Source organism: Uloborus diversus, chromosome 1 (assembly GCF_026930045.1).
Source record: "Uloborus diversus isolate 005 chromosome 1, Udiv.v.3.1, whole genome shotgun sequence".
Classification (NCBI taxonomy): Eukaryota; Metazoa; Arthropoda; class Arachnida; order Araneae; family Uloboridae; genus Uloborus; species Uloborus diversus.
The window spans coordinates 128,967,047-128,981,227 of record NC_072731.1 but is presented as its reverse complement, the minus strand read 5'-3'; the positions used below and the strand labels follow the sequence as shown (position 1 = coordinate 128,981,227).

At 36.6% G+C, this 14,181-nt stretch overlaps 1 protein-coding gene across 1 annotated transcript in view; it reads right to left on the bottom strand.

The window, feature by feature from the left end:
- Positions 1–415: 415 nt before the first annotated feature.
- Positions 416–14,181, bottom strand: part of LOC129234956 (serine-enriched protein-like) — a 36,428-nt gene continuing 22,662 nt past the window's right edge. The window contains exons 5-7 of the mRNA XM_054868754.1: positions 7,004–7,261; positions 3,067–3,268; positions 416–549 (exon numbers count right to left, since the gene is read on the bottom strand). Coding sequence (XP_054724729.1) covers positions 416–549; positions 3,067–3,268; positions 7,004–7,261 — 594 coding nt within the window. The remainder of the gene's footprint in view (positions 550–3,066; positions 3,269–7,003; positions 7,262–14,181) is intronic.

The window sequence follows — 14,181 nt, the reverse complement described above, 5'->3', positions numbered from 1 at the left end:
AAGCTGTTGCTGAACTATTGTAGCAATTTTGAAATAGTGACTGAATATTGCTGATTTTTGAGTTCTGCATCTATCGGCGATTCAAAGTTACTACTGTAAATCATGCCTAAGAGTGTCCGTAATCCTGTTATCCTGTCACAATTGTACTATGGATTGAATCACTGGGAATTGAAAACCAAGAAACCGCAAGCGCACACAGATTTGGAATTAGTAAAATTCCGATTAGCGATTGTATTCTGTTGTACAGTATATACGAAGAATGGAACTTTAACATCGGCGACTATTTTTTCACATGTAATACAAAAGTGATGCACACCACCAAGGTTTAGTCCTTTAAAATAGTCACCAACATTATTAAACAATCCGTTTCCAACGATGTGGAAGCCATATGACACCTGTAGCAGCACCAGTTCTGTTAATAGTTCAAATGGGGAGGATCTGCTGCCGCAAGGGTCTCTGAAACAGTTCTGAAGCGAATATCACGAAGTGGTTCCTTCATCTTACGGAATAAGTCAAGTGCTTGTGTCATTGGGACTTCTGACTTAATCCCTAAGATGAAAGAATACTGGTGATTATATTGAAGGACTAAAACTTGGTAACGTGTATCACTTTTGTATTACATGTAAATAAATAGTTACTATTCTTAAAATTCCAACCCTCGTATACATTGACAGACGAATGAGTGACATTTGTTTATAACAGTTCAAATTTTACGAGCTCTGCGCATTTTCGTATATTTATATAGAAACACACATTTATATACAAATATGCACATCTGAAAATGCAAGGATAAAGGGAAGAGTTTCTATAAGATCTACATACAACTGGCACATTTGTGGAAAACAGAGTGTTTGATTTGAAATTTCATTTCACCTATCGGTGATATCATTCCTGAAACTTTATCTTTCGAAAAGTAATAAAGTAGACTGCCGACAGGAAATTTAAGGGTGTTTCATGAGAGAAAAAAAAGAAAGTGGCATAAAATGACAAAATTAAATATGTATTTGAAAAAAAAATTGACTTATCTGCTGATTTTTCTCATGGTTAATCCTATGCGTTTTGCTCTAGTGATTTTATTGTAACTCGGATATTATGCTGGTTGTATAACTCTTTGAGCAGAGTTAAGTAGTTCTGATTTCTGACAGTATTTTGAACTTAAAGATAATCATGCAGAAAAATTCTTCGTTGCTGCTGTAGCCGGCTTTCTCAAGGAACAATCAAATTTTCTGTTAAAAATAGCTTGAAAGGCACATTAATCTAATGTTCTTTTTCACAAGCATTTGAACTAGATAAATATTGGATTCGTAATGTGAGGATGCCTCCTAAGAGTGATGGCGCACCCCTTCCAAATGCTACTGAGCCATCCCCCACCCTCAAGAACGAAAAACCTCCTAGCAACGAAAATATACCGGTATAAAGACCCCCTAAAATTTCAATGGCGCATTCTGCACCCCTGTGTAATGTAACGTATTAAAATTGTCAGCGTTGTCAGCAAATGTACATTTTAGATTGAAATTCTTTGGTAATTATGTCGCACAACTTTTTGCGTGTAATGTTTTAACTTAAGCGAGTTATGATTAGTTAAGCTTATGTGGCATGGCTTGCAATAGCTCCTAGAAACAACTGAAAAGCTTGTCTTACACATTCTAAAGTTTGGTAGTAAATGTTTGATGGTGGAGCACAGTGTTACGAATTGCCGCAAGAGGGCGTATTCCTCATCTATTTAAGCAAGCTGTCTTGTATCTTTTGGCATATGTTAGGTGTTGTTATGTTACATCAGTTTGAAGGGAGCCACCAGCCCTCATAATAGTGGCAAGAACGAGCAACAACCTTGTTATCTTCATTATCTTTTAAGTTTTAATGAAATTTAGTTTTTACATTAGTGTTGTTATTTGGAACCACCGATAGCTACAGTAACGATTAGTTATTACACGGTATAGACATCATGATTTGAAACATTTTTATGGGATATCCTGGTACAAAATCAGCAACTAGGGGCCCTTCATTAATTACGTAAGGTTGATTTTGGCAATTTTTGACCCCCTTCCCCCATGTAGGGGTACGTAACATTGTACGCCTCCCCCCCCATCTTACGTAAGATTCCATTTCGATTTTCAAAATAATAAAATAATGAATCTTACATCACTGGAATCGTTATTAAATTCACTATTATTAATTATTCTTTAAAAACCTTTTTGTGCAAAGAAACATTTACAAAAAAAATCTTGACTGCATGTTTTTTCGACAAATATTTTTTGTACATGATGCGATACTAATTAAAAAATAGATATGCCATACACAGTGCGAATATATATACATTTTTTTTTACACGATTCATTCTTTGAGAAAAACAAGTAAAAAACTGCTCATTCAAACACATTTTTTAACCTTCCAGAAGCAAATGAAATAGGATCCCTGCTAAACCAATTGACAGCGCGATTTCTAATATAAAATATCTACTTGGAAAATATTACGTAAGAATGGGTATGACCCTCCCCCCCCCCCAAGCAAGGGTAGAGATTTGTACAACAACTCCTCCCCTTCAGGATCCTTACGTAATTTATGAATGGCCCCCTAGGGGGAAAAAATTCTAGTCGTATAAAGATCGCCGTGCTTCTTCCTCTTGCAGAGAGAGCAAGATGCTCAAAACATAGCCATTCAGACTCCTCCTCTTAAAGAAGCTGACATGTTTTTAAACATCATTGGGTTTTCCCTCTCCGAACCAAAAGTAACACCTAGCAAATTTTTCTAATTATCCCAAAAAATCGCCGGATTTTAGGGCAACCCTTTATTTATGTTGGAAGAACAACGAGTTGCTATAGACATCGGTAATTCAATTGCCTCGTGTAAATGCGAATTTTAGTACCAAACGTTTGTTGACTCCGTTTCACAGATGTGCCAGAATGTAGGAAGAGAGGTAACAAAAACGGATTTTCTCGTGCTGTTAACTCTCTGCGAGTGTCTTGCTTCGTCTGTAGAGGCGCATTCTGGTAGACTTGGAGAAGCGTGACAGTGTGGCCTTCTTCTCTGGGGTAGAGCTTTCGGTGGGGCCGGATTCGTCTCCACCCTCTGGTATGGGCGGATTCGAGTCCGATGGCAGGCCAAGCAGTGAGGCGGGGCCAGTCTCTTGAGAGGGCAGAGTCACTAGTGACATCCTCCGGAATCGGTTTGGAGAGCCGACTTTCCGGAAGTCAACACTCGAGGGATCGGCTTGGTAAGCGAGAGCGTTCATGATGATGTTGTCCGGAACCACTCCTAGAGGATACACCTGAAAGGGAGAAACCCTCGCATTAATTGCTATTTATAATGAAATCACTCTAAACCTCTTGCTTCATCAGAATTTGGTAATTTCTGGTTATAACCAGTGAGTAACAGTCACTTAACAGATATTTTGAAAATGAACGATATATACGAACTAAAGTGACTAATGACTCGCTCGAAATATTAGCTTGCTAAGCTGAGCTTTTACGTTGATCTTAACCACTCTTAGAGGATAGGCTTGAAAAGGAGAAGCAATTACCTTGCGTACTTAATGTTCAATGTGAAGCATCTTTGGATCTCTTGCTCCTTCGGAATTCGCTAAGTACTTAAAGCGATCTCGTAATAGAGGTTTTTGAATATAACTGACTATTAAAGCAATAAATAAACAGTCACACTTGAGAGCGATCAGCTGAGCTGGGTAAGCTATGGGTAAGGATTGCAATACTAGCATACCGAATACCGGTATTTCGAGAAATTTTGCGATTTCGAAAAACCGGTATTTACTGAGGTAATATCGGTATTTTGGGTACTAGCTGAAAATAATAAATACAGTGAAACTTCCGTGAACGACCACCTCTATATAGCGACCACCTACATTAACGACCACTTTTCTGGGGCACCGATTTTCCCCCATATATATCTAATGTTAAAATACCTCTGAGAAAGACGATTGAAACCTTTCACAACGACTGGCCACTCGTAAACCTCAGCATTAACAAATATAGGAATCTTTGTTAGAGAAACCCCAAAATAGAGAGAAACAACAAGAGAAAAACAATAGAACATTTAGTTCGCACACAGATCAGCTTTCACTTGTTAACCAAAGTGGAAAAAAACCAGAATAAGAGATTAAAATCTAATCTCTTGTGCACCTAAACATGTTCTTTTCTTGCCCTCTCTGTTTTGAACTTCAAAAATGTCGCAAAAAGGAGGCTGTGAAAGTCAATTTCGTGTGTAATTTCGAATGTATTTGTTCTATGAATAATTTATTACAACCATCAAATGCAGTAATACTTTATGATATTTTTTAAAAGTATGTATCTCAACTGTATTGAATTTTGGTAAAAAGAAACTCTAGAAATTTCTCGTTAGTAAATCAATTAGTAATTTTTTGTCACTGGTATTGGTTTGTTGTCATGTCTCGCTTTATACTTGGTAAGATAATATTTAGAAATTATGTACAGTTTAACCCACTAAATGGAATAGCCATTTTGCCACAAATAATAATAATAATAATAATAATCTTATAAGCGGTTTACTCCATTAACCGGAATCAAAATAACATATTACATTGGTTTGTGGCATTGAAAATGTATTATAGTAAGCGGGGTATTCCACTAACCGGAATCAAAATAACACATTACATTGGTTTGGTACATTGAAAATGTATTATACTAAGCGGGATAATTTTTAAACAATATTCTAATAAGCGGGCTCGACTGTAGTGCCTTGAAAAATAACATAGATGATACGCATAATCATTTAACACACATTTTTACTCTTATTGTATTTGTATTATGACATTTGTTCCTTCATTTTATATTTGTTCACCATGTTTTCAGAAATAATACAATTTTTGTACAAAATTAGGAAATGTTGCAGCAGAACAGTATGCTTTCAAGCATTTTTTTTTAAATTTAAAATACCGGTATTCCGGGTATCACGTTTTAAAAATACCGAATACCGGAATTGAATTTTTGATGCAGTATCGCAATTCCTGGCTATGGGGCTTCATGATGATATTAGCATTTCCTGAGGATTGAATATGAACATTTTAAAATTATTGTCAGTAACTTTTTGATGACTTTACGGTATAAGATAACACATGAATGGGAGTATAAATCAGCGTATTTGTTCAAAAAGCTAACAGTAACACTGTAACTTGAAATTTAATCCGTTCGCAGAAACGAGAGAAAAATATTGAATTTTTCTAATATCTTCTGTAAGATGGTTGTGCACATCAGCTGGTTCTGGGGTTGTTTAAGGGCAGTGTCTGGTTTCCTCTTCAGATTTCGATGAATGTGTGTGTTTAATATCCTTTGTTCGTTTAAAGGGTCGTTGTTCCATGCACAAGCGCAGTCAGAATTTGTCTCGCAGCTGAGAGGTTAGGGAGGGGAGAGTTGATCACAGCAATCCTTAAATAAGTAAAAAACATAGATATATTCAGATTGGCAATCTGTGTGTAAGCCGAAGGTTCCAATCTCTCTCTTGCTACACCCTTGATTCTATTTAAAAAAGTAAAACAGTGACATCAATGTCTCTGTTGACAAAAGCAAATCTAGAATATATTTTCATTTGATGTAAATGCTGTCGCAAGTTGCCTCAACCCCCCCCCCCCCCCCCCGTTCCAGTAATAAAAATAATGAACTTCCCGGATAGAATTTCAACAAATGAATAAAGACAATGTCAAACAGTCAAAAATCATGGCACCTAAAAGACGAAAATCATAAATTTGGTCGAAGGAAAAGAAAAATGAATACAGCTACGTCTACTTTGAAAACATTCAACTTTTTTTTGTCTCAAATTTTCATCCGTGTTCCCATTAGATTATAAACCCACGTCACCCTTTCTAACAACTTCTTTAATCTTCGGAAATTGAAGCGAACTTAGCGAAGCAGTTAAAAACTTTTTTAACTGCTTAGGACATTTTTTTTTTAATTTTAGAATATAACCGTGGACGCGAGAGCAGCAAATTGTAACTAGCTTTTCTGCACCGATCTTACAACTGCAATCACTAAACCTTCTGAATCGATTCCAATTAGAATCATCACCGACTTTAACCATAATATTGTACTATTATAGAGTAACTTTAAAATTCTTGCTTTGAAATACTTTTTCAATTATAGTCACGCCTCCTCATAACGATAACGAACTCGAAAAGACCAAAGGAAAATACTGCTATGCCTATGATTTCATTATTAAGCCTTTATGAATAGTCTTACATTAAAATTTTTAATTGTGTACATTGAAGCTTAAAAAAAGCCTCTAAGATTATCGATTATTATTTCTTATTGTTTTGATCACATATTCACATATGAAGCACCTAGAAGAAAAGGGGTGTAAGTGCCAAAATGAAAAAAATGGTGATAACTTGTACAGATGGTAGAAAACATTTTCATCTGTTTTGAGACAATTCATTACTCTAGCAGCCCTAGTGATGCTGCTGTATAGCATAATTTATAAAATCTTTTCAATGAAAACCTACCTACCTGCGGCTTGAACTTCGCAAATGTTTTACTTAAAACATTAAAAAGTCCGCTTACATCTGTGGCATTCATTCAGAGAATTCATAACCCTACTTTGCCCCCGAGCCTTGAGATCCTTTTGGCTCAACAGTTAAAGTACTTGGTTAGCATCACATAGGTCCGTATATCAAACCCTGACGGACTTGCCGCTCACCTTCACGTCTATATCGTCTGCCATAGGGGCCATAAAATGGACAGTATAATAATCATTATGAAAACATAATAAATTTAAATAAAATTGTTGAGTTTTATGCCTACATAAGTTGTTTGCGCCAATATATATCGTTTATCAGTGTTTTCACCCGTATTCGAGCTTCTGTAAGGTTTCATGAGTACAAATTCTTTTCGACTGAAATTTATCCCTTCACTTTAATGCAACAAAATTTGCAAAATCATAACTTCGAAAAGATTTGTATGATACGATAAGTTAAGAATTTGTAGTTTCGAAAGTTTTTAAAGTAACTTATTATATCTGAAGGGCAATAAATATGATTCACCTCCCGCATCAGCGTGGACGCCGGGATTTTGTAGAACTCGATGCACTCAAGGAAGGAGGCCATGGTCTCTCTGAGGTCTGCCCCGGGCTCCGCATCGCAGAAGCGGCGACTCCAGTGCGCAGCCGCCTGGAACTTGCTGAGCTCGTCGGCTCTCAGCTCCTCCCTGGACAGGATCAGTCGCACCACGTGCTCAGGCAGCAGAGCGAACGACCCCAGGCCCAAGACCGCGTCGCCGTGCGAATCCACGAACTCCAGAACCTGTGTAGAACCAAAATGGGCAACTTCAAAAATGTATGTACACTAATGAGCAAGAGAAAAATGAAACAATTTTACAAATGGATAAATAAATGTTTAAATCCCCTTCAATTTTCACCATTGGATCTGACGCTACTCAAAACACTTAGCCACAGTTTGGTAAATGCAGTGAGTAAAAGCATTATACATAACTAACGTGAAATACCGTCTGCGGCAGAAGGATTAACTCTGGAGCCTGTGGTATGAGGAGGAACACCTTCTTCACTGCCACTCCTCGTTTTGGAAGGAAAAATTGTCATTTAGGGACATGTCCCCAGATCCAAGGATGATTTGAGAATACTTGAAAACGTATATGGATAAACATATATAGGGTACAGCGGGGCTAGTTGATACGCCGGTAAGTTGATACAGATGGCGTTGTGACCAAACGCGCACACCCAGACAGTCTGTAAAGGAAGAAGAAACTGTAGTTTACTTCAAGTTAGTACCGGACGGCGTCTGCAAGTGAACGAGCCATTTATCAGAGTGTTGTAACCAAAAGATTATTTTAATCAGCAAATGTATTTCTTGAGAGTTGTGTTTGAGTGGATTTCTGAAGAAGACAATATATTCCAGACAGCTCATTGTTACTTCCCGTAAAAGTGTACTTAAATGTGAGTAATTTACGATAGTTTAAAATTTTACAACCTTCTTAGTTTAGTTGTTAGGTTAATTTAAACGCGAAGAATGCAGTGGGGGGGGGGGCAAGTCGATGCATTTGATTGGGGGCACATTGATACAACGTATCAACGTACCCCATGTATTGAACTATATCACTTGACTTTTTATTAAAGGAGAATGGTGCAACACTACAAAAAGAAGAGGGATCGAGGGAAAACTCCACCGCAAATGTTTGATTAAGCATATAAAGATGTAAAAGGAAAATAAATAAGCTTGAGAATGGCGGCAATTTTTTATAAAATTGATGAAATGACACTTTGTAGATACATTAGAAAAAAAAGATGAATATAATGAACAAATTGTTACAATGGGTTATGTTAGGCCTAGACAAATTTTTCCAGATTACTTAGAACTTGAACTTGAGCAGTACATAATCCATTCTTCCAAAATTTGTTACTGACTAACTTCAGAAAATATTAAAACCCTGGCGTATGAACTGGCTTTGGCAAACAGACACCTTATTAAAGTGCCAGATTCATGGATTAACTATCAAACGGCAGCAAGGGATTGGTTCACCTTCTTCATGAAAAGACATCCTCGACTTTCAATCAGAGAGCCCGAAGCAACTAATCTAGGCCGAGCGACTAGCTTCAACAGAACCAATGTGAATCTTTTCTTCGATAACTTAAAATGTGTTTTAAATAAATACAAATTCGAATTCAAGGATATTTGGGATATTGATGAGACCGGTGTGCAAACTGTTCAGAGACCTACTAAAATTGTAGCCAAAAAGGAGTGCATGCATAGGAAAAGTTACCTCAGCTGAAGGAGGACAAACTCACAATGGTCCTTGGTGTAAACGCAATCGGAAACTCCGATGTTCATCTTTCCGAGAGTGTTTTTAAGGATCATTTTATAATGAGCGGGCTTCGAGGCTGCACTCCTATCCAACAGGCTGGCTAACAAGTGAATCTTTTTTTAAGTTTATTAAACGCTTTCATAATCATGTAAAATCTTCAAAGGACAAACCTTGCTTATTTGTTTTGGATTTGTTTGGATCGAATCATTATATATGACATCCCTGGTATTGTTAAAACGGCGCTTCCAAAGACCATAACCTCTACAAACATAGCTTCTGGTTACCAAGCTGCAGGAGTTTCTCCTTTTAACAGAGACGTATTTTCTGACGCGGGTTTCCTTTCAAGCTCAGTAACAGACTGAGAAGTGATAGATGATAACAAAAATGACAATGCTCAGGCTGGGAACGAGTAATGTTTCACAATATAAGTGGCCTCAAGCTAAACCATTATCAATTGGTGAATTATCTACAGTCAGCTCTCAAGAAGTCCGTCACTACCATAAAGCTAAAAAACGGAAAAACTCGAAAAAGGGAGAGCATCCACACTGTCGCCTCAACTTGGAATAACGTTCGACGGGATTAGACTGCAACCCAATAAATCCAGATCGTCTTAGCGATGAATCCAGATCGAATTTCGGAAGCGATGACTTTTGTATGCTTATGGAGAACCTGTTGTGAATTTCCAAATAGTGCCTTTGCTTTTATTTCAGCGGCATACCGCGCCCACTGCTGGGGGGATGTTATGCGGTGCTTGCTATTATATAAGAAACATGATCACCTGTAATATTGATCCACAGCTCCATGACAGCATAACGATACGTTAGTGTCATGCTTCAATCACATGTGTTGGCGCTTTTGGCGACGATCCCAGGAGCTATTTTTTAACAGGACAATACTTGGTCACTCACAGCAATTGTGTCAGGGGGCTTCTTACACAATTTCGCCTTCTCTGGCCTACACAATCCTAGTGATGTTCCGGATATCCGTATCTGTATCCGCGGATATCCGAGGGAAAATAAAGATCTGTATCCGTATCCGTTACTTTTTGGCGGATCTTAAACGGATCTTTTCTATTCTAAAAATTCTTAAATATTTGAATAAGAGACTCAAATTCCATTTACATTCGGTTTTATTCCGTATTTAAAATATAAGGGATCATTTCCGAAGCCAATTTGTATCCCCCGTCGCAAAAAGGAAGGGGTAATAACTTTTGAAAGTGTGTATCTGTGTGTCTATTTGTGGCACCGTAGCTCCTAAACAGATGAACCGATTTTGACAGTTGCTTTTTTCGTTCAAAAGAAGACTTGGGTGGGAGGGTTAATTTTTTCTGAAGTTTCAAGTAAAGCTATGCCCTCGAGTTTATACACACACACACATACACACACACACACACACACACATATATATATATATATATATATATATATATATATATATATATATATATATATATATATATATAAATTTTGGGGGCTCATGGGGGGTTCTAACCCCCTATCCCTCCCCATGGCATGGCTACGCCACTGGTAAAAGCTACCCGTACATAAAAATATTGACCCTAATTGAAAGAACGAAGTTTTCTGCTTTCATATTTATTTGGAACTTTCAAGTTATATTATACAGTAGGAACTATAATCTTGTTAAGTAAATTTTAAATGCTATTCTAAGCCTTTATACGCGTGATTGGTAGCGATTTCATAGTCGGAAGATAAGGAGGAAAATCTCAATGATTTAAAATTTCTATCTGCTGTCTTCAAATTTGTCAGCAATGTGTGTTCTGACCCACGAAGTTCATCTCAGTATAAAGTCGGCCCTGGGACATATATATATATACAGGGTGATTATAATTAAAGTTCCATTTTCAAAACGCTATAAAAATAAAACCACTGGTCAGAATGACGTCAAACTTCAACGGAATATTATCGAAGAAGGGGGCAACTTGATGACAGAAGAAAAATAAATTTGTATCCCCCGTCGCAAAAAGGAAGGGGTAATAACTTTTGAAAGTGTGTATCTGTGTGTCTATTTGTGGCACCGTAGCTCCTAAACAGATGAACCGATTTTGACAGTTGCTTTTTTCGTTCAAAAGAAGACTTGGGTGGGAGGGTTAATTTTTTCTGAAGTAATGAAATCCAAATGAGCTGGATTGGAGCTTGAGGGAATTTATTTCCATGACGAGCTCCTGACTAGTGTGATCAAGAGTTCAGATCCACCGGACCTAGTTAAACAAATGGCCCTGGAAACTATACATAATATACCACATTTCTCCTTGAAAATCTATACAGATGGAAGCAGGGGAGAAGATGGCGTTTCGGGCAGTGGAGTATTCATTCCTACTCCCTCTGGGGCCTTGGAATTTAAAATCAGAAACCCGAATTTCTGTTCAGTATTTAGATCAGAACTGATTGCTATCAGGAAGGGTCTGCAGTGTGCTGTTCAGCGGGAGGAGTGTTTCCAGGAAATCTGGATTTTGACTGACAGTCGTGCCTCAATACAGCACCTCGCTAATTGGAGTAATGTGGGCGACAAGACCAGCCTGGACATTCTGAGTCTACTACATACTCTTTCATCAGGACATACAATTCACTTTCAATGGATCCCTTCCCACGTTGGAGTTGAGGGTAATGAAAGGGCTGACTTTTTGGCTAGATCTGCTGCTGCGGAGGGTGTGAGCCCTTGTGGAGATCTTACTTTCAGTGAGATCTCCACAATTTCAAAAATGGAGCTCAATCGCCAATTTAAAACACCTCCCAGACACGCCTGGTATTTTGCAAAATGTCCTGGTGAGTCCTTTAGACTCAAGGGTAGACTCCTCCAGACAACATATTCGAGATTCCTGAGTGGCCACACAAAAGCTCTTAGATTCTCTGGGAATATCAAGACTTTTCCGGAGTGTCACTGGTGCTCTGCTGGAGAGGTTTCACCTGAGCACATTCTATCTTGTTTGGGTTTTACGAAGGACGAGGTCCTTAGTGACCCATTGCTGTTCTTGGATTTTTTGCAGATATTTGGATTCATGGGGGTTGTTTAGCATTGCTAAACATGCTCGAGATAAGTCAAAAAAAAAAAAAAAAAACAGAAAAATAAATAGTTGGAATTTTTAGCAATAGATGGCGCTGTAAGCATCATATTTAACAGTGGTCGACTACAAATGACAAATAAATCAAAAAATATTATTTAAGGTGTAAACTATACGTTAAAACACCGTATTACTCAGTGTGCACGAGGGTATTGGAGTGATACTGTTATGTAAGCCCATCCAACACGGAGAGGTCATATCACGTCGGATGGGGAAAATTGGTTTTTAATTGTCCTGTACCGAAAACCGCATAAAAAGCATCCGTAAAAATCAAATCGGTCTTTAATTTTCGTGAGACTGGCGCAAAAGATGTTCAATATAATGTACCCCGTTTTCTGCAACAAGTTGAAATCGAGAAACAGCATGTTCCACGACTGATTGAAGTGCTTCCGGGGTCACGTTTAGAATGTGTCGCGCAATGCGTGCCTTCAGCTCAACAAAGTTTGAAATCGGAGCACTGAACACAACAGCTTTCAGATAGCCCAATATCCAGAAGTCACACGGGTTACGATCAGGTGATCGGGACGGCCAGGTCTTTTATTGAGACTGCCATAGTGAACTTCTCAGATGCGAAATGAGAAAAAAAAACGTGTATTTGACGTTTTCATAACAACTTCAATGAGTAGGGCGCATGACAGGTGTTTTGATTTACATCTTCTGACACTTGCAGCGCCATCTATTGTTAAAAATTCCAACTATTTATTTTTCTTTTGTCATACGTTTTCCCCCCTTCTTCGATAATATTCCGTTGAAATTTGAGGTCATTCTGACCAGTGGTTTTATTTTTACAGCGTTTTGAAAATGGAACTTTAATTATAATCACCCTGTATATATATATATATATATATATATATATATATATATATATATATATATATATATATATATATATATATATATATATATATATATATATATATATATATATATATATATATATATATATATATATATATACATTAGGGTGGTCCTTATTTTTGAAGTTGTAGATATTTTACACGACGCCCCCCTCAATTTGTTCTATTATACAAATAAATGATCCATGCAAAATTTTAAGTCAATCCATGAACACGTGCCCCTAGGGCCCCATTTTTCGAGTTTCGAAGAAAAAATTGCGGATTTTCTCATTTTTATGTAAAAATATTCCTAGGTTTCACATTTAAAGTAATTTTGAACCTCAATAGATGTTGCTACTTCCAGACCAACCATTCTCTCACTTTCATTCTGTAAAATTTTACATATTACATAGGGTACATGTACACCAATGGCCTTGAGACATGCATACAGCTATTCGCGCTCGTTACAAACCAAGCGGCAGGGGAACATTTTTTTTCCACCAAGATGGACACAATTGATTCTAAAGGCAATTAATGAATGACCTAAGCCATTAATGAATGATTTTTGATAACAACAAATTGCCTCCTCCAGGCTTTGGGAGTGTTGATTTAGAAAAATTTCTGTGTACGTAATAGGTGTGGCAAATAGTAGCGCCCAAATAGGGTCACTAGGTTTGCATGCTATAAATATAAGTAATGACAATTATATTTTAATTCGCTGTTCTTTAGTTATATACTTAAATGTTCATGCATTCTTATAATTTAAATTTTGAAAAATCCTCGATTACCCTACCATAAAAATAAACTCTATTTTCCATATCTAAAATATAAACTTTAAAAAATTCCAGATCGGAATAATGTAAAAATCTATACTTTAAACTGTCTTCTATTTCAGTACATAGTCCTTTATTATCATCAAATTCCTCAGAGGCGTAGCTAGACCCGACTTTCAGGGGGGGGGGGGTATTCTTCTTTTATATATATATATATATATATATATATATATATATATATATATATATATATATATATATATATATATATATATATATATATATATATATATATATATATATATATATATATATATATATATATATATATATATATATATATATATCAGATTATAAAGACTATTTTTACTAGCTTGGTTTGCACTAAAAGTATGAAATAAAAAACAAAAAGACTTCTTGAATTATAATCCGCAAAAAATGAAATTGCTTTTCATATCGTTATATTTATATGTTGCTTTTTATGTATTTACATTTATGCTAATTCTAAAGCAGTTGATAAGATTTGAATAAAAAAAGTTAGGGAAGAAGTATAGGGGGTAGAAAGTTATTCGCTCAAATGCATACCATCTGTTCTCCTTTCAAGTCTTTATTTTTAATTTTATTAGCTGCTTTAGAATTTACATAAATATCTATTTGAGAGAACAACAGCATTTTTCGGGAATTATAAACAGAAGTCTTTTTTTATTTTCTACTTT